This window comes from Haliotis asinina, chromosome 11, assembly GCF_037392515.1.
Source record: "Haliotis asinina isolate JCU_RB_2024 chromosome 11, JCU_Hal_asi_v2, whole genome shotgun sequence".
Taxonomy (NCBI): Eukaryota; Metazoa; Mollusca; class Gastropoda; order Lepetellida; family Haliotidae; genus Haliotis; species Haliotis asinina.
Window position 1 is genome coordinate 34,345,433 of NC_090290.1, and position 26,796 is coordinate 34,372,228.

The window sequence follows — 26,796 nt, forward strand, 5'->3', positions numbered from 1 at the left end:
GCGGGTAAGGGATCCTAATGTTATGGCACGTATCGCCGCATCACCGAAGCTTTCATCGGGGTTGGCCAACAATACCTTGGTGTGATTTAAGCATGTTTAACACTGGCCAAGTGATGCTAATTGAGGCATGACGGGCATCTCAGCTGGACTGAAGCTTTTGTTGTGGTAAAGACACGAAACGGTTGAAAGAAGAACCATAAACTCAGTGACTTGTTCAGACAATGGCAAAACGGCCCTGTTGCATAGACGTTCATAACATAATCACTTTCAATGTTGATATAGAATCAATGCACTGCAGCGCTATTGCATTTGCACAGTGGTTGCAGTGATTATAAACGTTCTGGCATCGCCTGACACTTCTCGCATCAAATTGCTTTAGAGTGACACACGTTGTAAGCAATGCACATATCACCAGGTTTTCGGTGGAGAGGACATAATCAGTTCTCTATTGGTTGTAACACAGCTACATCGCAAGATCCAAGCCATGTACACTTCCATCAACCAAATCAAAATCTATTCAGGGTTCATTAAACAGCTGAGTGCTGAGTTTATCATACTTTAATTTAATAGCGAGGCGATAAACCTATCTCCTTGCAGTACAACCACTGCGGCGGTATCGCAAAGATAAAATATACATATCATGCAGAGGCGGTGGGCAATCGGGATTTATCTGACATAGTTTAGACAGTTGGAGTGCTTTAGAGTGGTCTCTATGACAAAGATTCTTTTCACAGGAAAAATATGCAGGGCAGGACACGGTGATAGTTCCGTGAGAACATATTTCAAGTCAAGCCACTTGATGTTGTTTGCTCAACTCGACGGTATGTCATAGACAGAACAGGTCTTTCCCTTTGCCAGGAGATAAGGTCAAGTGTTCTGGGGTGTAGGAAGCACACACGCCTATCTTGAAATAGGCTGGAGATGTTGTTGTGGCATGATTGGGGCACTTGGTTTCAAGAGAACAGATAATGATAATTAATAGACGTCTTCAAATCAGGACATAATCCCAGAGATTGGAATGCGTTCCGGATGTGCACGGGTGTAGCTGTTTTACCAGTTCGGTCTTTGTTTTATGAATGATGATGGTTTTGTGGCTTTTTTATCACTATTTTACAAATTGGAATTAATGTCAGCTGATATCCAACGCGGGACACGGTGCACTTGAGTCCTCTTCGGCACGTCAATCATCTTAGAGAGAGAATCTTTCCTGCCACCCAATCCTCAAGAAGAACCTTTGACCTTGCCAACATTGGATCCACGGGAGAAACACAACCAACACTAATATACTTGCTCCCGAAATCGATGCAAAACAAATTTGAGAATTGAGAAATCCTTTTATTCAAAATAAACTCTTAACAAAACGGCGTTTCCCCAAAAACCACAAATGCCCATCAAATTTGAATCAGACTTTCGAAAAAAATATGGAATCCGTTTAACATGTTTAAAGAGCCAGACAGAAAAAGAAACTTAATTATGTTTGCTAATTTCACGGTGCGCGGACCCTTAATACTGCATTGGAAGATTTGCGCTTCAGAAAAAATCCAATTTATTTGGCCAAGGGAAGGCTTCCATTTATACCCTAGTCCGATCATGTGTTTATTGTGTTCTTAAATCTCATGGGATTTCGTTAGGAAATGACCGTCCAGATCCGCTTACCAGTCGTCTCCGGGCAGAGAGGTGTTTGCTGGATTTTCGATTGTTTTTAATAAAACATTGGAGGCAGGTTGACCTTCGCCGACAGGTTAACAGTATAGGTGAGATTCTGTTACAACAGGAGGCCACTGACAGCCGTGTTATAAATACTCGGTATTCTTTAGTCTTATAGAATTCGCGGGGGAATCGAGCTATTATTATCTGTGCTCATCATATGGATGGCAATAAATGCATACAAATAGAAACGTAATCTTTCGGTAACAATGTTCAGGGAATAACGATAACATAACCCCGCTCAGTGTTTTGTCGGTACTCCAAGGCACCACACAATCCTGAGAGGTTAGCATCTCCCTTGGTACTACCGGGTACCCATACACTGCTGGTGAACAAAGGCCGAATGCATTGTACGATCCCGAATCACTTGGTACGAGGACGCCCCGTCTAATCACATGTATTTGAGTGGGTGTAGTCCGTCATACAGACCCTGAAGCAAATATATCCAAAAAAGCCAACTCAAGTCTACAAAATGTGACAAGTCTAGATTTCCACGGCTTCAGGAAATGAAGAAACTCTCAGGGCTCCTATTCATTATATATTATTTTGTTTGGGTATTTTTCACTATGAGACGTGTTTTCTGTCAAAATGTGTTCATTTCAGATATTAGTTGTTAGCCTACAGTGGGTGGGGACGGAACCAAAACTGTACATCACATTGCACGCATTATAGGAATCGAACACGCGTATTTGCCGTGTCGAGCGAACGACTAGTGTAACCCCTAGGCCCCTCTCACGAAGTAACACCCGCCATTCACAATTTGCACCAGGCGCAAGAGCCCTACAAGGCACACTGGCAAGTTTACCGAGTCCAAGACGGTACTTTCGTTGCATAATGAGTTAACGTTAAGTTTTCGCAGATGGAAAATGATGCAGGTTACACAGTACATTTTCAGCACTGTTTTTCGCGAACAAAAACGGAAGCGCCCTCCACACATTGTTTAGCTAACGCTAAAGTTCCGTTTTCCTCCATGCAGTTGGGGTTCATTGCCGGCAGACAATCTTCAACTGGATTTATATGCGTCATCTTAAATTCGAATGCCTTCAAGCTTAAGATTGAGGGCACCTGCAAACACAACCCTCTCGGAAGCCGGACGCACTGGAAACTTTGTTTCTACAGATGTTGTGGATTTGCTTGAGTAACGTCTTGGTATATCACAGGAATGTTATGCAAAGCATTGTGGAAATGCATCAATTTACAATCTGTCTTCTGTATTTGAAAATGTTGGCGTATTTTGATATTGCCCGTCAGCTGAAAGACACCTTGTTTACCCAGTTCGGAGAAATCTCTGGAATTTTTATTGACGATCCCCATGAGTGTTGTGCAAGTGTCGAGTAGCTGAATGAGATAAGTCAGCCCCACTGAGACGTAATCTGCTGTAACATTTACATGTCATGGAAAACCATTAGCAACCACCTGGACCAGAGGAGAACCAGCAACGGGGGAAGCCTTATCAGCCTTAATATGAAGTAGGTTGCATGGATAAAATGGTCTTGTTCCTACGTTCATGTTTACAAATATTGTAAGAGAATGAGTGAGTGAGTGAGTTTTATGCCGCACTCCACCTATTCCAGTTATATGGCACTGGTCAGTGATCAAACGCATGAGCATCGATCTGCGCAAATGGGAATCGATGACGCGTCTACCAAATCGGCGAGGATGACTACCCGATCCTCTCTTACAACAAGCATCTGTCACTGAAGATCAGTTCTAACCCTGACCTTCACGGTTCAGAGAGAGAGAGAGACGAAAGGAGGGACCGAGCAAATAACGGATGCTTATTGATACCAAAACGTCTTCAGTTATTGTGTAATCTTAATTCTGACAAAAATGTTTACATCGTACATCGTCTTGTGACACTATCTCCCTAGTGTCAGTGAGTGCGTTTATCTATCTGCGGATAATGACTCGGGTCTGTTGAAACAAGCGAACACCTGCCTGTTACTAACGTGAACCCACGACAATCTTGGGAAGAATAGTCCCCATTCCCGCTAATGCTAAGAGCATGTGTCGTCAACCCCCACCACGTTGTTATTCTGACTCGCAAAACCCAAACGCCTCATCTACATGGCCTACAATTAATATGATTAAAGACAAACACAATATGAGGTTATCTGCTTAATTTCCCTTGGTACCGTCCCTCTAACTCATTAGGTGTATGACTTGTTAATAAACGTCCCTTGGATTGAAACAATCACCTTCACATAGCAAAACATCCGCCTCGTGATGAATGAGACGCATTAGACTTGGCAATGGACATATGTTTTTCATAATCCATGTCACACATGGCATTGAGACCCCTTATCATGGAGAATCTACATCATGGGTATTAGTTCCATTTTCACACGACCCGTGTAACAGTTAATTAACCAACCAGTGAGCCTTTCACAAAGGGGAGGTAACTCTTACCTGATGTATCCCATATGCTGATCTGTATCCTGTATGTCTCCGATACGTTATAGGTGGATGTGAAAGTATCAAATCCGGTTGGTGTGTAGGTCTGAAAAAATATTAGATGGATTCATCATTTCAGTCTAATCCGAAAAAGACATACGAGGAAGACAGATTACAAATTCAAGGGAGATAATTGGTAAGACTTCTCACAAGGGGTTTCCCAGGGCGCACATATCAATCAACCCTTCTTAGATAACTATGAAAATATTTTCACCCACTCCACAGAGGAAGTCGAAAGTTTGGCATGCTTTCAGAACAGCTGATAACCATGAAAGCCAGCATGAAACGGTCGAAGACGTGTCTGGGAGGCAGGTGAACTATCTATTACTGTCTGCAGATCGACACGGCGCATACTTTGTGGATGCTTTGTGGCTATAGCCTCAAGCAGAATACCCATGAATCTGACACAGCCAACTGCGATGTTAATCAAGCAAAACTGTGAAAGGGTACAGAATGTTGCAGTAGGTGTAACTATTCTTAGAATCTGGTCTCTGTCTATTTGCTTTCTAAAAAAATCCAACTTATGGACCGTCAAGACTGGTGCCATTTGATTGATAAACAAAACGAAGATGATCTACAAGCCACCAAATGGAAATAATACACGTGTTTTTATTAAAAAAAATTATTAACATAACGAACTGTTTCGTCGTCCAAATTAACAACATTGTCATACCGGCTCCAACGCTCTTGTCAAAGACTAGAATATCTGTGTAAATGCATTCAGGCTCATTAGCGTGGAAGATGTCAATTTACGAGACATTTCATATCATCCTATGCAGTTTCAACGTAGCGTGATAAGCCCATGTATATGGCGGTAATGCATCGGGGCAATCCTGTCTCAAACTTAGCATTACACGGCCTAGTCCTACTGGCAGCCATAACGCTATTCGTCTAATGAACGGACCAGTTCCACTGACTTAACTTCTGCCTAATTAACTTTTCCAAAGTCAGCAGGCTCCGGTAACGTGCTCGCGCCTGGCACGAGACGAACTTCAGATTAATTCACACCAAAACACTAAACAAGTTACGTGACTATGCTACTTAGAGTTTATATATTAGAATAGGTTCATGCATTGCCTGAGCATGGACCTAGTTTTAAAACATATACATAATGACCAAACAAATCGTGAAAAAAAAGATTGAAGTAGGAATTTCCAGAGAGTCTTGTTCACGGGAGCATGCTATTCCACATCTTGTTGCTCGATGTTTCAAATATGTAATCAAGTGAGCATGGAACTTCGGCTTGAAAGATGATTGTCATCGTTTCTGCTGACTTCAGCAATTATTCAAAGTGGTCGTTACAGCTAACGACACACCGTTATCAACAATCCGCTTGAGCTATGGTAGATCTGATCATATAACATAGAATTGTGGGGATGTAAATTCACTTAATTATGCTTGTGATCCATTGGTGCATAATTCTCGTTTTCGTAAATTCCATCCGACACATAATCGAAACAGTTCTTGAGATCGGAATTAGGTAGCACTAAATCTTTCCAGCAAAAAATGGAGTCTGCAAATTGCCGATGGCATTTAATCAATTCAATTAAAGAAAATAAAATTGGCTGATTTCCCTAGGTCTGATGCAATTACTTGGCGACTGACACCGGTACATACATACCCATGTTAAGGGCTCAGTTTAAACAATGTGCGAACCCGGACTACGTATGTTTATAGCACCCGCAAAGACAGATACTGTGCACGCATCATACATGAGCTAATTTAAAAGCGGCGTTAACAAGATAATATTTTCTGAATTTTGAAGTTTGTCCATTGTTAACTAACCAACATCTGGGGCTAAACACAAAAGGGACAAGGCTCAGATCACGTGTATACAAACTATGGCCCTACATCTAGATATCAAACTTGCAGAACGTAAGAATTATAACTCGTTGCATAGGTTACACTCCTCACGGAAAAAACACACGCCTCCGGCAATTTTGTTCCTCGGCGAACTAAACACACAGTTTCAAAAGTAATGCTATTTAGGCCTATTGCGTGGCTACCACATGCTAGCGACAACGACCCAAGATGTCAGAGGTAATTACCCACGTGATTTGGTTTATTTTACTGCAAGGTTAAATTTACCACATAACCAGCTACATGACAGGCTGAGGTCGAAGGTCAACAAACTTAAGAGTAGCATATTTTGATGTAACCATCTTGCAACATTACGTCTGTGGAACCAACATGTAACATTACGTCTAGGATCCGGTGGTAGATTTCCTCCACGCTTTTTATATAGAGTGATTTTACTGAGTGAGAGAGTATAAATATACGCCGCTTGTAGCAATATTCCAGCAGACATGGGTTTCACACGGAGTGTCCATGTGGGTAATCGAACCCGGGTGTTCGGCATGACAAGGGAGCCTTAACTACTAAGACACCTACCCCGACCGTCCTTATATATATAGTGATACATAGCAGTGAAGGAATAATGTACCACGGGATACTGTGCATATATATTATGAAACCAGACAAAAACAATGCCAATCTTGATTTCGACAACACAGGGAACTCAGCATCGGATATTTAAGAGAACATGAATTCGTTAACGTCCATTAAGACAATGCATCACGTGGGCAGATCCCATTATGAGCGAAACATCCTGTGTGAATGAGTGTCGTGTGTGAATGAGCGTGCATGTTTCGTCAAGTCTCTTCTATTGGTCATCCTGTCTGGACAGTTTGAAAGAGTCATCGTGTGTGACATTGTGTCCCACTCATATCATGTGTTCGCATCAGACGTTGTTTACATAGCGAGTGTGTGATCATGTGTCACTTCCTGCCACTTCTCATGATAGGTTAGCAAGCATGGCGTTCGGTGTTAGCCAGTCTCGTCGTTCCTTTACGAGTGTATTACAATGGTCATATGTAGCTGGCGAATGGCTCTCAATGTGTTACGGAGTATGTCGTCATGTGATAACGAATATGTCACTATGGTTAATTATTTCTAGCTAACGAATGTCTCACCACGTGTTAGCAAGTGTGTCGTTAAGGCCATTTCCAGCCAGCAAATGTCCCTCCATGTTAGCGACCGTGTCCTTATGGGTCACTTCCAGCTGGCGAGTGCCTCGTCCAGTATAAGTAAGTAATGTGAGTAATCAGGGGATAATCAACATGAAACCAAGGATCTGTGTGGCTGGGGCAGACACCTACAAAGACACTCTAACAAACACGTGCCCATTTCCTATAAGGCAGTACAAAAATACCTACCCAGGAGCAGAACTGACAATAGTAGTCACAGGAATAAATCAAATTAGTATTTAAAATACATCTGCACACTAAACTTGGTATATTTACGTTCTTGTTGACTTTTTTGTCATTTTGATCTTAGATACCGCTTGGCAAACACACTGCCTTCTCTGGTCCTCCGCTCAATAGGAGATCTGCACGTTCGCAATATGTAAAAATGAAGGCTGATAATATTTTGGGCCTGGCAAAGGCGTCTATTCAATATGTCAGAGTAATCCCAACGCACTAAGTATTTGGCTCGCACCACTTGAATTTATTGTGTTGCTACATGCAACAGTCTGTTGGGTCGAAATCTACGTTTTCATTCAAGTTTCAGTGTATCCAAGCTGTTTCATTTATTGAATGTCTTAACAATACGTCCAGATGGTAGTAGCAGTAGCAACAACAGCAGCAGCAGGAGTAGGAATAGTAACAGCAGCAGCAGCTGTAGTAGTGGTGGTAGTAGTGGTGGTAGTAGTAGTAGTAGCAGCAGCAGCAGCAGCAGCAGCAGCATACCTACAGCATTTCAATATCAGCATCTGCAGTGAATAACCTACATTTTTAAAAAGCACAAACGTCAATGTTCTTTCTCCAGATCAAGAATCCGCCAGCGAGCGTTATTGTCACCGTGTACGATGTCTCTAATCTCGTTTACATAATCTATAGCACAGCTGGGGGAAGTATGAGAATACGCGGCAGTTTCCGCGACGTCGCTAGATTGTAATGCACATATGATGGGCGAGAATGGTCAAGTACGTTACAGCATTTCCCAACCACGACAGCCTCAGAGCATTAGCAAGTCGTGCCTTTCTTAGGACGCGGAAGTCAACTTGACAATTCTGGAAGTTTGGTAATTAAAAACGCAGACTTCCGGTAATTTGAGCTGCAGGGCACGAATCAAGGCGAGTTTCCCACACTCGACGGAGGACACTACCACCCAGACAAGTTGTGTAATTTGAGAATTTCATATGAAGGAAAGTTCAGTTCTCGAGTTGTTTCATCGCTAAGATTGTTTATTTTTAGACGTTGATAAAAGGAACATAAAGTTATGGTGAGGGTTCTCCACATCCAAAGACTTCTTAAATTTTGAAGAGTAATTTGCACGTGTGTGTGTGTGAAATATCAACAAATGGGAAGGCTTGGGAGTGAGGGATGGGTCTTTAATTATGGTGGAGGGGGCGTGAGATTATTCGTCCATGAAGTTTCTGTGCCCCCTGATCATCAGCCTTCCAACCGCCAAGTTTATCACAAAAACCTGTAAAAGTGGGCCCATACTAGTCACAACCAAGACACGTAACAATGTTTTTCGAAATTCATATCACAGACTACTAAGAGAGATGCTGTTCTTCCTACCTAAAAGAAAATCTGCCAGTTTGGTTTCGTGTGAGAAAGGCTTCTGGAGCAAGATACACAAACAACCGGACAAGAATTGTGTGCGATGGCCCCTCCAGTAACCAATAGAAGGCACCCAAAGAGCAGCCACGCGACGACTCAAGGCAAGCGGAACAATCTGCAGTTCACATCATACAGATTTCTTTTTGTCCACGGATGGCAGTAAAGATTTCAAAATATGTATAAAAACAACAACCGTGTCGTTCCAGACTTAATTTGAAAACCGTGAGATGTATGGAATGACGACAGCTAAATGTGTAAATCAGTTGACAGAAAACAGCAATAAATAGTGGTATGGTTTGTAGGGTGGTACTGATGGGAGAGAATTTGGAATGGAGTTATTAATGAAGTGTGTTTGAAGGCATTTGAATTTAATAATGTATTTGGCAATGGGTACCTACTATTGGGTATATCTACCGATATCAATACCACATCTCTAGTACTCCCCATGGCAACAGGAGAAGATTTATAGTACGTATAAACACCCACAAGGGAAGGGCAGAAACATGATCTTCCGTACGAAATATATAAAGAATATCACATGCTATCAGAATAAGATGATGTTTGTAATATAGCTAAGCGACCAACAAATCCACACGACTGATACACACTGTCTTCAGGGACACTGCAATCAATATATTATATCCTCGAGAGAATGAAGAACTGATGCAGATTCTTTTTTAACTTTTCCCTTTCCCAAACTATCAACTTACTCAGGAAAGCAGGAGATGCTAAACATTTGCAAAAATATCTAATCTAACGACAGCTCGGTATAACTGATCGTCTTTGTCATCGAAAAAGCATTTCAGTACCGACCACTGGCGCAATATACAAGGGAAAAGTTCTCCATAATCAGTTTTAGCAGCTCAACCAGCACGAACAGCAATAATAAGGTGAAATGGCGTCCATTTCACGAAAGTGCATAGACGTCTATGGGTCCTGACACTAGTTAGGGGCAATATTGGGAGCCAACCTCAAACATAATGTCGGCTGATTGTCTTCTGTTATTGCAATTTCATGAGCAGACGACACGAATTTTCCCGCGCCTTATGATAGCAGACGAGCAATTGCAGAAGTCGTCTATCTGCGGGCATGACTACCGCTCACAGCATAAAATGTCCTATTACAGCGTTTGGTGTATAATATGGAGCTCGGCAGTGTGTGAAAGTGAGGGGATGTTACAGTTGACCTTTTAACTATACGGTGTGTATGTAGGATAATTGGATTTCTCCTCCATGTTTTTACACACGTCGCTCGTGGAGTTGCTCCATTAAGTGATCTTGTTTTTCGTTATCTGTCACCCTCCTGCCTCAGCAAGACAGCTCAGAGGGCGCATGTCGGACGAAGGACGGACATAGTAAAGATTTAGAGGTAGACCAAGGAAAGCGCACACAATATTAAGCCTCCGGGTCCTCGCACAAGAATATATTGGCATCGTTTCTGGTAATTGCTTCAAGCCTTAAAATCTGTCAACGAAGGGAATAATTTAGAAGGAATCAAGATGTAAAGCACGAATACAAGGAAAAGTTACCAGCTATTAAAAGAGTGACTATATTCATGCATAGGTTCTGTTGACCGGCTAAACTGAGATTAAAAACGAGAAGCCTTCGCTGATTCAACATGATTGAGACGCAGGCTCACCAACATAACCTCAATGCTGACATTTTGTGAGACACCTTCAAATAAATGATGTTATATTTGACATTTCCTGGGCGTTTGACATTTTCAGCAATCTAATATGGCATGAAATTGTTAATATCTTGAGAATATGTACAGTGTTACGGTCGGTAGTATAATTACAGGTATACGTAGACAGTGGAGATATTGTCGCCAACGCGTGTTAATATCTTCAGTATTCTTTGCGTCTGGCAGTTTGACAAATTGTCAGGGGTATAAAGGTTATCACGTAGGACACATTGAACATAATATCAAAAGTCTCTAATGCAGTTGCCCGAACGTTCCTTATTACGTTGGGAGTAATATAGACGACACCGAGAAGACTGCCATCACAGTGGTTTAGATAAGATACCATGGTGGCCTCTAGGTATGCAGCCATCAACGCAAGTGTTTCTCCAGTTAGTACTGAGTGTTATCAGACTACGAAAGTGCTTAAGTTTATGGTTGTATCTGGCACAGGTCGGGAGCTGCCTGATGAAGTCTCAGACATGCGTGTAAGAGCAACAGCTGATTTATACATGGCACTAAACAGAGATAGCGTCGATAAGACAGGTCGAAAAGCTGTGAACTATCTGACACATTGAAGGCCAGACCGAAAGCAAGGCCTGTTCCCCCTTGTCGTGTTACTGACTGACAGTATGTCAAGTGGCTTAGTGTCTCTGATGGTCGGTATACTTCATGACATCAATGCAAGGAAGGGTAAGCATGCGGCATGTGCAGTAAGACCACTAGGTCAGTTGAGATTAGACGGACTGGAGCCTCAAAACGAAAATAAACTGAAAATAACACAAATTCATATCCATTTGTCCAAAATTCTAAACACATAACTCAACATGGTTAAACAACAGAAAAACAACAAAATTGAGACAAATGAAAACACAATATTTCAAATAATTACCACAGTAAATTCATTATTCACATTCACATCGTTTCTTGTCCCAGCAAGTATGGTACAAAGAGACCAAAAGTTTCCTCTAGTAGAAATAATTACATATAAATGAGTATACAATTCATGGGTGGTAGGGTAGCCCAGTGAGGTTGAAACGTACACTCGTCTCGGTGAAGATCCGGGTTCGATTCCCTTGATCGGTAAAATGTGAGAAGTCAATTCCAGGTTCCCCCGCTAGCTATTTTCGAAACGTTCGTTGCCCTATGAACTTCTTACGTCCATTGTTAACACGTTGGCTAAGACGTTCAGAATTCTTCGGGCTACGAACGTTTCGAGGATAAGGGCCCAGAACTTGAGAGCATGAGCTAGGACCCACTTAGTTCGGGGCCGGGTGACAATATACTGAATTACCCGGTCTGCTCCAAATGCGGGCACGAACATTGTACAGTTCCCATACTCACCTTGGTGAAAACATTCAAACAACCTGCACCCTAAACTGAAGGCTATACATGCTGGAACCTGTGGATGTCTAGTGATTCCAGAGGGAGGGGGGTTATCACTTAAACTACTAATAGTACCTTGGTGACTGATGCAAGTCTACCTGCACCCTAGCACGCTGGAGAACACATAAAATGTCATGTTCCAGAAATATCTATGCACATTTATCTATATAAGTACATATCGGTTTCACTGCTTGAGCAATTATATCCATAGAGCAGCATCATATGTTAGTCACATTCGTAGCTGTGGTAATCATCGCGACATAATTGATAGCAAGTGACATTCGGTGTCAATTACCCTACAATAAAACAAGCTGCCGACACAATGGGATGGTTGGCATCCCTCGCTCCAGGAACCCAGTACCTGCACGTGGTACAGTGAGTTACTGGCATATCAAAGTTCATCTCTGTACAAAGCCATTACTGTCTACCATAAATGTTAGGTATCACACTGTAGAAAGAAGGATACGAGGTCCCAGACTCTAAATCTCAAACGGAGCCTGACAGACACTTAGTCTCTGGATATATATAATTTTTGATAGTAACAATCAATGCTATTTAAACAGAAAAGGAGCCACAGGGAGACCAGAGATTCTGAACCTGAGCCTGTGGAAATCTAGACTTGCTTCATTTTGGGCGTTAGCATGACAGAGAGGGCTGGGCAGTTAGAAGAAATAATTTCCAAGAGACAATAAAAATTATTACTTATACACGTAATAGATTTGCGTGTCGGGAACAGTTATGTACAAATCATAATTGCCATGCTAAAATATATCTGCTTGTACCTTAGAGTTTCCAAACTTATATAGACTAACAACTAGTCTCTGACGTTCATAGTGAAAAAAATAATATAATGAAATGGAGCCCTGAGACTTTCTTCTTTTTCAGAGACTAAACAAATCTGCAGAGTGATTATTTCTTGGAATTTCTCAACACGTGCAAAGATTCTGATCACCCACTACTTGGTGTATGTGACAGGACTTTTTATTGCCGCCATCATCACCCTACCCAGCCCGATGCCCACTCCCTCTAAGTGTGGTGTGGGCAGCTCAGGGGAAGCATCAGGTGTCGCAACCACGTAGCTCAGGGTTAGCATCTCTTGAGACTAATGATATGGCTGGAAAACTGGATGTATCCAAAATTCCAGTAGACATATCAAATATAATTTTTCTCCCAAATCAAAATATTCTGTCTGCATTATATTTACGACAGTTTGATCGAAATCACATGGAACAGGAGATTACTGGTTATTGGAAGTAGTAAGACACAGCCATGTCTTCTGATTGAAATGTTTTACATGTAACAGTTAATAGGAAATGTTCACTACACACAGTGGGTAGAAAATGTTTACGTGGGGTCACTCATATGGACAATACTTTGTGCCGTCATGTAAAACCCTTTGAAAAGAGTGGCATCGATTTGTACCAGTCCTGTGGATCTGAAGTCACAAAACAACTGAGATAAAAAAACCAGTCTGTTGTACAGATCCTGAAGCAAATATATCCAAGAAAGCTCATGCAAGTCTACAAGATGTGGCAAGTCTAGATTCCCTTAGATTCTGAAAGTGAAGAAAATCTCAGTCTCCATATTATTATGTTATTATTTTTCTACTATGACCTTTTCTCAGTAAGATATGTTCATTTCACAGAGTGGTTGTTAGTCTACCGAAGACATTGTGAGTCGAGGTACTGAAGCTATGGAAATCTAGACTTGCCACATTTTCTAAACTTGCGTGGGCTTTCTTGGGTATATAAACTTCAGGGTCTGTACGGCAGACTAAAACTAATATTGAACAAAAAGAAACGTTTCGAAAAAATGAAATGTCAAAACACTAAGCGTTGATGTTTGTCTTCTATATAACACTGGGCGAAAAAAAGCTGCGTTTCTTTTGCTATTCGGTATAAATTTGAAAACTCTAAGGCTTGTTCTGCTTGCTGAAACAAAGCAATGAGTCTCAGCCTCAAGCTCTGTCTCTACCATGGCATGCTGTATACTATTTCTGACCTTGGGCGCATTGATATCAAGATGAGGCCCTGAACCAAAATCTACTTTCACTCAGCGGGTGGAGAACGTATCTGCCTTGTAAGAATTGAATAATTAATTCAAAGAGCAACACTCAAAACACAATATGTCACACGTTGTACATGTAAACGTTGTTAAACGTTTGCCTGTCATGAGAAAATATAATTGAAACACGGAGATCACAGTTATTCTTGACCGGGGCTCCGTAATACGAAGATGAGGCTCTCAACCAGAATCTACATGTACCACTCAACGAGTCGAAATATGTTACCAGTCTTGAACTTTAACCTTGCATGACTCGATGTATGGCTTGATATGAAGGGTGGACAGGTTTGAGGGAAATAGACCGTAATTCCGCAGGGAGCAATAAACTTCTCGCTTCATTCGACAGGAGTTGATTTTAATGGAGCGCGCGGTTATGTGACGCAACGAGGACGACCCCTTGCAATTAATTACAGCCAACACCACCTGTGGACCAAACCAGGTGTGTATAGCGCCCTCTCATTTCTCAACTGTCGAAGAATCTGTTCTTCACGCCTGGCTGGAAGCACCGGGGTGCCTAAATTAAAGACGTAAGACTTAAAGGAAAGATAATTGGGGGTGGAAAGAAGATACAATCTTTGATACATCGACTTTCGGCATACAATCCTTCAATTCTGTTGGTTTTAGCGTTGTATAATTGAACGGTAGACGCTGAATGGATGAATACATCATGTTGTTAGGGCGTTCTATTGTACAAGGTTGTTTATTGTGTCCTATTCAGTTAATGTAACAAAATGTACTAACTACATAGCACCAACATAAATGAGGGACTGTGGGTTATGGCTGTATGTGTGCCTTATATACCCACCAGTTAATATTTCCTAAATACCGTGATGTTACAATTGTCAAGCTAACAACTGATTTGATCCATTTAACTGGTGCAATTAAAATAGCGACATGAGGGTTTAAGCATGCCGTGTTTAATGAATCACACACGGCCAATTTAAAACATAATTCCTGCGTTCACCGACGGGGACCTTCAAACTGGAAGAAATGTTGATCGAATGACCAATTAAAGACTATTTTGGCACAATATATGTATAGTAATATAGTCACTGGCATTCTGGTGATTGCTTCAATTCATAAATAATCATTAATCATTAATAACACACGGCATACGCTAGGAATGTTAATTCTACGAGTGACCTAATTGCACTCGACTGTTCCCGGAACGTGTGATGTTGGGAGTAAGTGCGTTTCTGTTTCCCATGTTCCACGTGTATCCAGATGGACTCATTATCTGAGGAAACATTAAGTCTCGCCATAGCGTTTCTGGTGCATATTTACGAAGTCGAAGATGTATGTGGATGGAATGTTTGCCTAAAACGCAACAATAGAAGTGTCCTAAGTATCAACATCGTGTCAAGTTAGCATTTAACTTTGCTCATGTTTTCCGTCACTGGCTACCTTGCTTCAAACTGGTCCTGGGCGCTACAATATACCAGGACTCCTGCTTGCGTCACTGGCCAGCTTGCTTCATACTGGTCCAGGGCGCTACAATATACCAGGACTCCTGCTTGCGTCACTGGCCAGCTTGCTTCAAACTGGTCCAGGGCGCTACAATATACCAGGACTCATGCCTGCCGTCGCTTTAAAAATCATTCAGTCAATGACTAGTGACATAAGCTGTTGTCTTGGGTGTAATACGTGTGTTTGGAAACATGGACAAAGTTTTATGGTGTGGTGACATCATCATACACCAGTACACACATCGATATTACCGGACACCTCATTAACGTATGATATTACGATATGCGTTGCACAATTGGTGTTTCGCATACACATGTTCCAGTGTTACTGGTCGGTTCATAATTGTTCCACATTAACAAATGGAACATGTGCTTTCTTTCAGACGAGTGAGTTTAGCTTTACGGAGAGTGAGTGAACGTTTTGACCACTAGGCTACCCCTCCGCCCCTGCCATAATAGAATGTGTTGAAAATTCACTTGAAGTCAAAAAGTACTTTGTGCATTTTGTCTCAAGCAAAACAGAGTATGGCATTCGCACAATTACAGCTAAACCAAGAGCCACACATAACCGAAATGCTGAAAGAAAAGTTGCCGTTGTGTCCTGAAGGTTGATTCTGGACATAGTGTGAGGACTAGTCTGCCTCACAGTCCCTGGACCAAATTACTTTCCGTACTGCCGATACTTCCCCGTGAGGCTACAGCTCTATGTCAACAGAGACCATATAGTGGATGGTCTCTGATATGAAGCATGTTCTCAGTTTCAGATTCTGAATATCTCACCTCACTTGGGCTCTTCTTTTCAATTTAAATGAGTTTATCTGTCACTATCAAAAGTGAACATGTAATCAGTGACTAAAAGTAGGTCTGTGCAAGGACCACAAAATATGTGTTTCAATGCCATCCTCAGTGGGATGAAAATATTTATACGACTTCCAGAGAGAAAATAAATAAACCTTTCTGTCACCCTGCCTTTGCGTTTAATTAAACAAGAATCACTTAAAATGGCCTACTTAAAATGCACGTCACACGTCAGTATGTGTTTCCGGGTTTAACTTCACTGAGCACATGAAACAAGATACAAAATGGCGCACACCATTGTCTGTGGTATGTGTCTTTCCGGAACCACATGGTGACCTACATCTTTCATTTATTTAACAAGGGCCATGCTACGATTGGGGATTACAGATTCATATCGTCATCACCAGTGTCGACTGATTCTGTCAACTAACTGACATAAATAATGTAATCCCAAGTATGTGCTTTTGTAACTACTTGCACGCCCCATCATTTACATTAATGTTTACTGAGTGAGTTTAGTTTCTAATATCATCAGAAAGGAGCTAAACACAACCCCACCCATGTGGGCAATCGAACCCGGATCTTTAGCGTGAGGAGCGGACGCTTTAACTACTTGACTACCCTACCGCGCCAGTAATTGTCAGTCATGAATGAAGCAAGGCAATATTTTCCACAGGTCTGAGTTTTAAATCCACCACCTGATTCTTCAGACTGCGTTTGTATGTATCTGTCAAAATTACATATTTTCAACGTAAGTCAGCGTGAGATTCCATTCTTGAATGAGCGAATCTTTCATAATTCAGTGTACCTGACATTCACCTCGATCATTTGCAACACAAAGCCCGAACATAAACTACCAACTGTCTGACAGCTGAACCATATCTTATGCATCATTCTTAAAATGAGGATCGTATATCGTAGGTGGGAAGCATCAGCATTTCAATTCAATCGACAAAGTCCTCACGCATGAAATCCACACCACTGTCATTTCAATACCAGTGTGTGCTGAAGGAGACAGGGGTTCATATCGAGATCAGCTATCTAGTATTCCAGTCTAGTATTTTAGTAAACGTTCATAGAGGAAAGAAAAACATCAATTTGCATCCCGAAGTTAAGCAATATCACTGCACGTAGAATGTAGTAGGGTTGATGACACAAGTCAACACTGCAAGGCCAGAAATCGAATCCAATATCTTCAGGTCACGAATCAAACTAACTTTATTCTCCTTCGATCCAGAAGTCACCAATTATTCTGCCCTCTCTCCTCTACTTACATTGCAATATGTTCTGCAGTTCTAACCTAATCGATTCTATTTCACTCCAAATGCATTGGAAGATAAACAGAAGTGTGCTGGGCGATCAGTGTTGGTCCGATTTTTCTTGCGTAATAGAGTCCATCAGGTGGTCTTTGGGATGACATATGTGTATTTTCTATCGGAAATCCAATCGTCAGCGTCTATTCTAATCAGTTCGATTGCAAAGTGACCATCTTTCCGTAGAGAGAGAAAATAAAAGCCGGCGTAATGAGTCCCCCGGCATTACACCGAAGCGAGACAGACCACGGAGGAATTTGTCTCCCGTAATTGGGGTAATAAAGTAGTGTGTGGTGGATGTACTTCGGAGTTCTACGATTTTTAAGGGTTTAAAAGGAAACGAAGAATTGATCTCAAGGTATATGTACAAATGGAATGTCTGGGTCCCCATAATGACATAAACTACTGATCAAGCAATATCTCGTCTCTTCATGAATATCTGAAATTAGAGGTGATTTTATTCAATCCCCCTCAATTACTGGACTAGACGCCCACTGGACAGAACTCAGACTTGAAAGGATTTGAAGTCTCATCTCAACTCTGTTAACACTATAAAGCGGCCCAGTTTCCATTCCAACTGGTATCAAGTAGTAATTGACCATTACCATTACGAAATAACACCGAAATGAATGAAGTGCATTAACGATGAGTCTATCTAACATCCTAATTCTCGGTGAAGGTTGCTCACTAATGTATTAGCAGTTACACCTTTACCAAAGTCCGCCAACATTTCAAATATTACAGCACACGTGAACAAGTCCTGTGCGAGTGAGGATGTTTTAATCCGCGATCAATACAGCAAAAATAGCGCATAAACTAAAGAGAAAACAAACTATCCGTTAGAGTGTGAAACAAGAGGGATGACGCCATTCATCCGTTTGACTTCAGCAATTGTCCAAAAGCACCAGCCTTCGAGAGTACATTTCAAAGTGTCTCGGATGCACTTGGGAATGCCATTTCCATAACGATGATTTCAAGAGGATCATAAGTTGGCTCTGAGTTAGCTGACGGGGCCACGGCGTACTGTGAGTGAATATAGTTTTATGCCTCACACAGCAATATTCCAGCTACAACATACATGGTGGTGGCCCACGGCGTCCACAGCTTCAATATTGTTGATGATAAATCCGAAGATTAACATTTCTAGAATCAGTATTAATCATAAATACGATGTGCAACAGAATTCCCAATTAAAATAGTTCCATATCAATATTAGGCGAACAACTGACGTGCCTTACCATATGTTTGTGACGAGCGGGGTAGGATATGAGCCCCTTTGCGGCATCTGATATCATCAATGCTTGACGGTTATTGGTCATATTCTTGGAATCGTACATTGAACTGTAAAGTAAGTGGAGATTATGAGTTTTGTCGTTATATTTATCAAAATGCTATATACAGCTCGCGAATGTAAAGCTACCATGTCAGCGGTTGATTTCCGATCTGTAAATGGTAAACGAAATCACTTCAAGGCGATTTCGATCCTCACTGCGTAATTTGTCATTAGGCTACAAATCTCGTGCATCACACTCCTAATAAAATACGTCCAATATCAAGCATGTGGTTTGCCCTATACCTCGATACAAAGGCTAATTGCAGCTTTCACACGATCAAATTTATGGTTCACGCGAGAAACATTCCTCTTTCAACTCTACAATAAGGCATTCTTGGCCCGAGACTGGGAAAGAATACGTCCCCTAAGGTACCTTTGACAGAGTGCTAATTAGACCTCATCTGTTTCCGGTCACTCGATGACCTTCAGCCTTGGTCACCGTGTGTCCCCACCACCTGCAGGTGAAAGGTCAGTAGAAGCCATGTCTGAAATGTGCCTCCGACATGTTGTATGAAAAGTAGAACTTTACGTTTACACGTCATGGACACTTCCTCCACTGTCAGTCTGTATGCAACTCATCCATCACGTCTCAGTGCAGGTTGACATATAAATCCGACACAAACTATGAAACAGTGTTCTATCAGGATCAGAATGCAATACAGCCACTGGCCGACTAGCCCTTGGCCAGTAACAATCCAGTCGGGCCAGGAAATCTCCAGTCACTGGCCCGACTGACAAGTGAACTTTCTTTGGGTCACTTCGTAAATAAATCATTCTCTTCCAAGTGTTGAGTTATAATACACTTATTAATCATGCAAAATTATGAATTATTTTCTGGGTTAGTAACTGTCAAACGTAGTTAGCCCGACTGGCATGCAAAAGTTGGATACTATTTGGCACACTGATTGGAATAGTTAGTAAAATAGTTCACCACAACGTTCCACACATGCGTGTACAAACATCTTCCTCTGAATCTTCCTTGCATCTTTTCTTCCAGTGAGTGAGTGAGTTAAAATTTATCGTCACTTGTACTTTCAAATTAAAACATTACAGTGTGAGTATGTTAACCGCTATTACCAACACTCCTGCAAAATCATAGAGATATCACCAAACATTGGCTGCACACACTGCGCTATGTGAGGAAGTGCCCTTTTAAGACATGAAAAGAGAACGTTGTAACTACAAGGCTAACCTACTCCAGCATATTACTATGGAGTCCTTAACAGATCTCTGTGGAATTCCGTTTGTTAAACCTTCAGACTCAAGAGGCCCGTTGTTGGTGCCTTACCCTGAAAATGGTTCGAACAACGGAAATACCAATGTCATCACACAGTAGCGAGTAAGTTAGGTTACTGGTGAACCTTTTGGACATATGGTGACGTAAAATGTCGTGTTTGAGTAAGTGAAATTAGTTCACTCCTGCAATGCCAAGGTGGGGAAACCAGAAATAAGCTCCACATGTTGCACACAAATGAGGAATCGAATCCGGGTCTACAGTGTGACGAGCGAACGCTTTAACCACTAGGCTACCCTACAGCCCCAGTTCGTGTTTGAGAAAAAACAGTGAGATAGGGGTCTTGGAAGAAACCGAGAGTACCTAACAAAAATGGAAGCATTGTCATAGCGATTCTGAGGCTTAAACCCACCAAACCTGTAATGTCATGAGCTATAACAAACAGAACGTCTCTTTGACCAAATATGTTGGCGAAGTGGTCACAAAGCTGACAACAAAAACGAAGACCATGCCGTCAATGGCATTGCGGGGATTGTGCAAGTGATAAGTTCAGGAGATGACACATCTAATGGAATCCTCTAAGAAACATGAGTCCATTTGAAAAAATGACAATGCATTAACTTTGTGCAGATAGTCTTAATGTAATTCGTCCGCGGGCAATGGAACCTGCAACTTGTAGAGTTGGGAGGGACGGTTGAAATGAAGATATTGATGATGATATTCTCAGAAGCCCAAGGCTGACAACTGATATTAATGAGACATTTCACATCCAATTTCGCAAATTTTCAAATTCAGTCGTGCAGATGCTATCCCGAAACGTTCAATAATCCAGTCCATTAAATAGATCGGCAAATCATCTCTGTCAATAAATGCATCTTAAAGTTGAAATTCTATTAAGATGTAATTTAGTTTACCAGTACTTTTATTCAAGACATTCCTTGAAATAGGTTTGTCTTTATGATCGGGCCATACGATCTTTTCATATAGCTACGGTTCTTAAAGAGAATTTCTTGAAGAGAATCATGTTGTGTGTAAGAAGTGTGTTCATAATTTTGAAGAGATGGAATTATCGGAAGAGTGCTGACAAATAATGTAACTGAACCCATTTCACATCATCCACCACAACGAGAGGGTCTAGGGGGGAAAACGAGGGTTTCATTACTTTCTGCTCGTGCAAATTGAAAACAAAATACTTGACGTTATTCATTTTTCCCAAGATTTCATTAAAAACAAAATCATCTGTTACTCAAATTATCAGTTTGTGGAACATATTTCATTTGATGCTTCGTAATGTTTTACGCAAAAGTCTCCTACATAAACACCAGTTTTTCATACTCGTGAGTACTTAAACCAAAATGAAATGTTGAAACGTGTTTGTGCTGTGGAAACACAACCACAGTTAAACAACTCCAAATGGTATTTGTCATTACTCGAGACGTGAAATTTATAACCGAAGTTTAATGTATATTGACTGGTAAATCCTTTAATGCATGTTCCCACACGTAACGAGATTATCAACAACGTTTGATTCTTGCACAAACACGAGCCTTATCGATAGCCTCACGTGCGCATGTCAGCAAACCGGGATTAACTCGGTTCTCAGTTTGTTGATAAAAACCAAATCTCGTTGGCTAGTAAAATAGTAATCGCTGTCTCCCAGAAAATGAGGCTGTGGTTTGAACCCTGGAGAATGCTTGATCAGAGTCGCAAGATATATTGATATCGTTTTATGTCTCCACGGAGAGTCCCTTTAAGTGAGTGAAATTGTCCATATTAGATCCATCAGTGGTACATCGACGTGTAATTCACACATGAAAACCGTCGCTACTGTTAATAAACGTCAAGATAAATCTGAAGCTTCATCAATATCCGACAATCGTTTTGTCAGAATCCACGCCCCTGACAAATCGAGCGCCGTAAGTCACGCTGTCAATTGAATAATCCAAGAGTCACGAAACATACATTCTAGTTCATACAGCTCAAACTGAACAAAGACACTTGGAAATATTTAATTTAGAACCGTTCTAATATCGGACAACGTTGTATCCTTCCATAAATAACTTACAGCAGCGAGACTCGTTTCAAGGAACCGTTCGTATGATAATTAACAATAATCAAGTCATAAAAACATATCTCGTCCCTGCACTAAATAAAGGAATTCTAGATTTCATTGGGTCCTGATTCTCTGGTCTCCGGGACTTCTTTTCATTTTAAATGAGGTTGTTTGTTACTATCAAAATTGTTTACATTCACACAGTAAGCTTTCGTCTACAAAAACCGCACGAAATGCTGTATCGGTACAAATAATCTTTAAATCCAACCACACCATAAATAAATGACATCCTCTGAAAAGACGTTTCTCTACAAGTATTAATAAATTACCGTTCATTGTCATCACCTATGTTTGAAAAAACACCATTACGTTTCCCCATGATAAATATAGCACCTGGTGCTATACCGATGGCATTTGCGCCCGTAAATAAACATAACTCTTGCCATTGTCTACGAAAACGATGACGGCAAACGCAATCATATAGCAATCCGGTGCTTCGTCGACCCTTATCATGAACATCAGAGACAGGAACACAGCTAGCAGTATCCAAAATAAGCACCGAAAGACGTCAGCACACCTGCGCTAAATATAAACGCCATGACGTGCCCATGATAGGATGAGCAGAGGTACCATGCACAAAAAGATGCACGTCTAAAATTAGGAACTTACACATTACGATAACCTCCAAATTCAGGTAATACGCAACTTTTTAGAAACCTGTCAAGCTTGGAACATTCCAACACATCTGATACAAGAAGCAGTTACGCAATGCTCTCATTTTTATGGTTGCTGAGACTCTTTAGCCGTGGTTATATTCGCAAAGGGACAGAACTATCACCATATGCAAGATGTAATATGAGTGCTTTGGCACATAAGCACCTGCATTGATGGGTTTTTTTTAATCAAAAGAAAGCTTTGCATTTTCCACTTTACATGCACATGTAAAACATCACAGAAACCAGCCCTCATTGAAAGAAATCATTGTTCGCATCTCGTCATTTAGTCAAACCCGATCGGGCCTTAGCTGGTGTTTATTACAGAAGGGTGCAAAGCGGAAAGCTGCAGAGAGACTAACAAGAGCACCAACATTTACATGTTAACATCAATAACGATGTGCCCATGCTGTTATTCCTTTTCTCAAGAGTCAGTCCGAAAATAAAACGCTACAATTTGATTATGAAAAACAAGATTCCCATCGCCGCCTGGAATACGATCCTTTTTTGTAATAGGTTGGATGAAGGTGAAACTCCCTCGCAGCTGGAATTCCTTCATCTGGACGAGGACGATCGTTTTACAAAGTGAATTATTAAAAGTGGCTGTAAGTGGATACGATGAGATAAGATTTTCCATTTAATTTGCTCATGGCACGTAACGTGAGTCATAACGCAGCATGATTTATTACCAACATTTATTACTTCCAAACAGTGTCAATATATTTAATACAAATATCATACATATTTATACCTATTGAAGGTCAAGAGTTCTTGTCGTAGTGGCCCTTACTCGGCGTGTTTCATCAGGTAAAGTTATTGTTCAAATTTCTTCAGTTCCGATATACTAGGATGTATTGGAATTACATGTGAAATCACTGACCAGACAACAATGGTTACAATGATAATTGATCCGTTGTGTACGGATTGAAGTTATGAAACTGGAAACGGCCAAGAAAGCGGACGGAATTAAATCTAAAGCTCGTGATATATATTTAAAAATCACAGTTGAAAAGACCTGTCTATTAAAACGAAAATGAATTTCAAGCCCGACAAAGGTTCAGCACAAGATACGAAAAAGTAATCAGCCCGTAAACCTTAACAAACGAGAATCCAAACTGGTTAACCAGAGCACTGTGAGAAGAGGCTTTAAGTACGATGTTGAGGTCCATCCTGTTGATACTTGTCATCCTTCTGAATGCGGTTTATCACATCCAACGAACTTGCTCGTACGATGCGATATGAACAGATCGCTTTCATGTCCACTGATGTTAACTGCTAATTAACACTTCACCTAACCGCACAATACACACAGAATTATTCAACGAGGCGTGAACGGCTAAAATCAAAGGGATTTACCTCTAATAACAACTATCCGCTTCAGATATTGTTCGAGGTGACTTAATAGAGCGAAAGTCAAGCCTGGACTTAATTATAGGTGGCGTAGCGCTAAAAGCTGGGTGATTAGAGTTGTCAGATAGAGATTAAGCCCCGTTCAGATTTTACATGAATTTAACGAGAGTACTTACTTAAAATTAGACGGTTTATTACGGAGACAACTGTTTCGGGATTGACAGTGAATTAATCCAAGTTTAATTTATTCTTTCTTGTTTATCCTCGTTGAGTGTTCATGTCTAGAGCATACCCTGTGACACGAATAATTTGTTTATTACCATCTTGATACACAACGAGTACCTTATGCAACGCCAGATTCATATACGTTAAATTTAATCATGTTTCGACCTTCAGCCATCTCATTTGAAGTCGAAGATAACAACTACATACAATGCATACTCATGTCGCAGATGTGATTAATATTGATGCGCTCGGCGATACAATACTATGTGAAAGCTGTCTGATGTTATAACATACGGTGAAAGCATGCATTAGTGACGCGGAGTTGAGTAACGAGACAAATCTGTATGAGAAGTCAATAACGGTGGCATCCCACAGACGCCTCGTTGTATATTAATGACAGATGGAATCCTTTCGCAAGTCGAATGGAATCCATCTCACCTGTGGCGCAAACACGTGTTGGGCAACGGCCATGTGTTTCTAAATATCACTGTTTACAGTTGTGGAAAGTTAGATAACGAGAGCAGTCAGCTGAATTATCCGAAAGCATGGATAGAGTCACACGTATATCACGGTGACAGCAAACCGAATGACGGTAACGGTTTTATCGAAGTTGACAGCCTTGTAGCGTACACCCGATTGCACAACCATACCCAACATAGGCCATTGAGAAAGGTGGAACGTCAGCTACCAGACAAATGTCAAACAAATAGTTAAGGAAAGTTAACGATACTTACATCCGAGAATTCTCCGGGCTTGCAGTACATCCGGATGAGAGAAGTTTTTCCACAGTTACAGTCACCAACAACGACAATTTTCGATCTCACTAAAGTCACTTCTGACTCGCTGTCCGGGCTTGCTGGGGCACTCATTGTTTCCTTCGTCGGGGTTGGGCTTCTAGCCGAGTCCCCTTTCAAAGGCATAAACACAAACTCAGAGCAAGCCTGGTCCTTCATTGGTACTGAGCGTTTAGAATCCGTCTTGATGTAATAATCCGAACCGAAGCTTGAGACGGAATTCTACTCCCTTCCTCGTCTGTGACCCATCAACACACACCCCTTCTAGTTTCTGACAAGACTGCACCCATTCACTAATCGGCGAAGCATGGAAGGCCAGCTAACTCACTGTCGACTGTGTACACAGTGCGAGTCGGAGTTCTGTCACGTGCTTCTGGTGAATGGGATATCACGTGGTACGGAGCAACCAGCCAATGGGCGTCCGCAACACTCCCTCAGCGTAGCGAGGAGCAGACGACATGGGAAAGTCCACCTCATTGACACACGAAACCTGTTTGTGTTTACAGCCGCTAAGCAGTTATCTACCTTTACATCAACAACACTGCGCAGTAACCATGCAGAATGGGGAAGTACTCGAGTTCAGCGCACAGCAATCCATTTCTACAGAACCCACGGGGACCAACGAACAAAACTTTGACCCAGGACATTTTCTACAAAGCTCGTAGCAGCGAGTATACAATATAACGCCGCATGGAGCATAATGGTTATGCGTAACGGTATCGCAGTGGGTTTATCAACTTGACGAGGTGTACAGAAGTTTATGCTGCCCACGGGTCGCTGTTACTTGGCTCCCAAGTGCTCTGGGCTATTTTCACAGTTGGGAGGAATAATGATTGTGAATACCGCACGTAGAAATACGCACCGGGGATCCACGGAATTTTAAACCATCTGGTTTTTATACGAGCTGAAAATTTTTGCAGAGTCTTTAAAGATTATTTTACAAGGGAAGGATAACCATTGACGTTTTTATTACATTGGGTTTATCAAGCTGATTGGATGGCGCAGAAACGTTTGGTTGTAAAATGGGCTACCCCGCTGAGATCCCATTTACCGTCTCAATAACACTGCACAACCACTGCTAGATTTACCTACAGCATTTAGGATGTTTAACTGCTTTCAGCGATCGCTTGAGACTATTCGATAATAATATACAGAAGCCGAACTCCAGGGGATTGCTGGGTGTTATACAGTTGTAGTGGTATTGATTGTTATTCCACGAAGACGATAGGTTCAAGTGAATTCAGACCGGTAATACGTTCAATCTGGCGGCTCATGAGGAAAGAACTTGTTTAAGATTCAAGCAAATGGGGTTGTGCTTAAAACACTCACTGTCCCCCTAGGTCAGACTCATTCTGGTAAATTGTTTCAAATGAAAAATGGATATCTTCCCCTGTGACTATTGTTCAAATTGAAATTCAAATAATTATTTATAACATTGGTTCAATAATTCTAAGAAGCAATAAGATAAGTTTTCTCAGCGTAGACCTTCGAGATATGATCGTACATTAATGTACATGGCGTGATGGTGCAGTTTTAGAGCACAATTTAACTGTTTTATTCAAGTGGCACAGATTTAAAAATATTGATCATTCATAAAG

At 41.3% G+C, this 26,796-nt stretch overlaps 1 protein-coding gene across 1 annotated transcript in view; it reads right to left on the reverse strand.

The window, feature by feature from the left end:
• LOC137255246 (rho-related GTP-binding protein RhoN-like) overlaps window positions 1–25,938 on the reverse strand; it is a 44,205-nt gene extending 18,267 nt beyond the window's left edge. Inside the window, exons 1-2 of the mRNA XM_067792684.1 lie at window positions 25,139–25,938; window positions 4,117–4,207 (exon numbers count right to left, since the gene is read on the reverse strand). Of these exons, the coding sequence (XP_067648785.1) occupies window positions 4,117–4,207; window positions 25,139–25,357 (310 nt within the window). The 5' untranslated portion in view covers window positions 25,358–25,938. The remainder of the gene's footprint in view (window positions 1–4,116; window positions 4,208–25,138) is intronic.
• Between the last annotated feature and the right edge of the window lie 858 nt (window positions 25,939–26,796).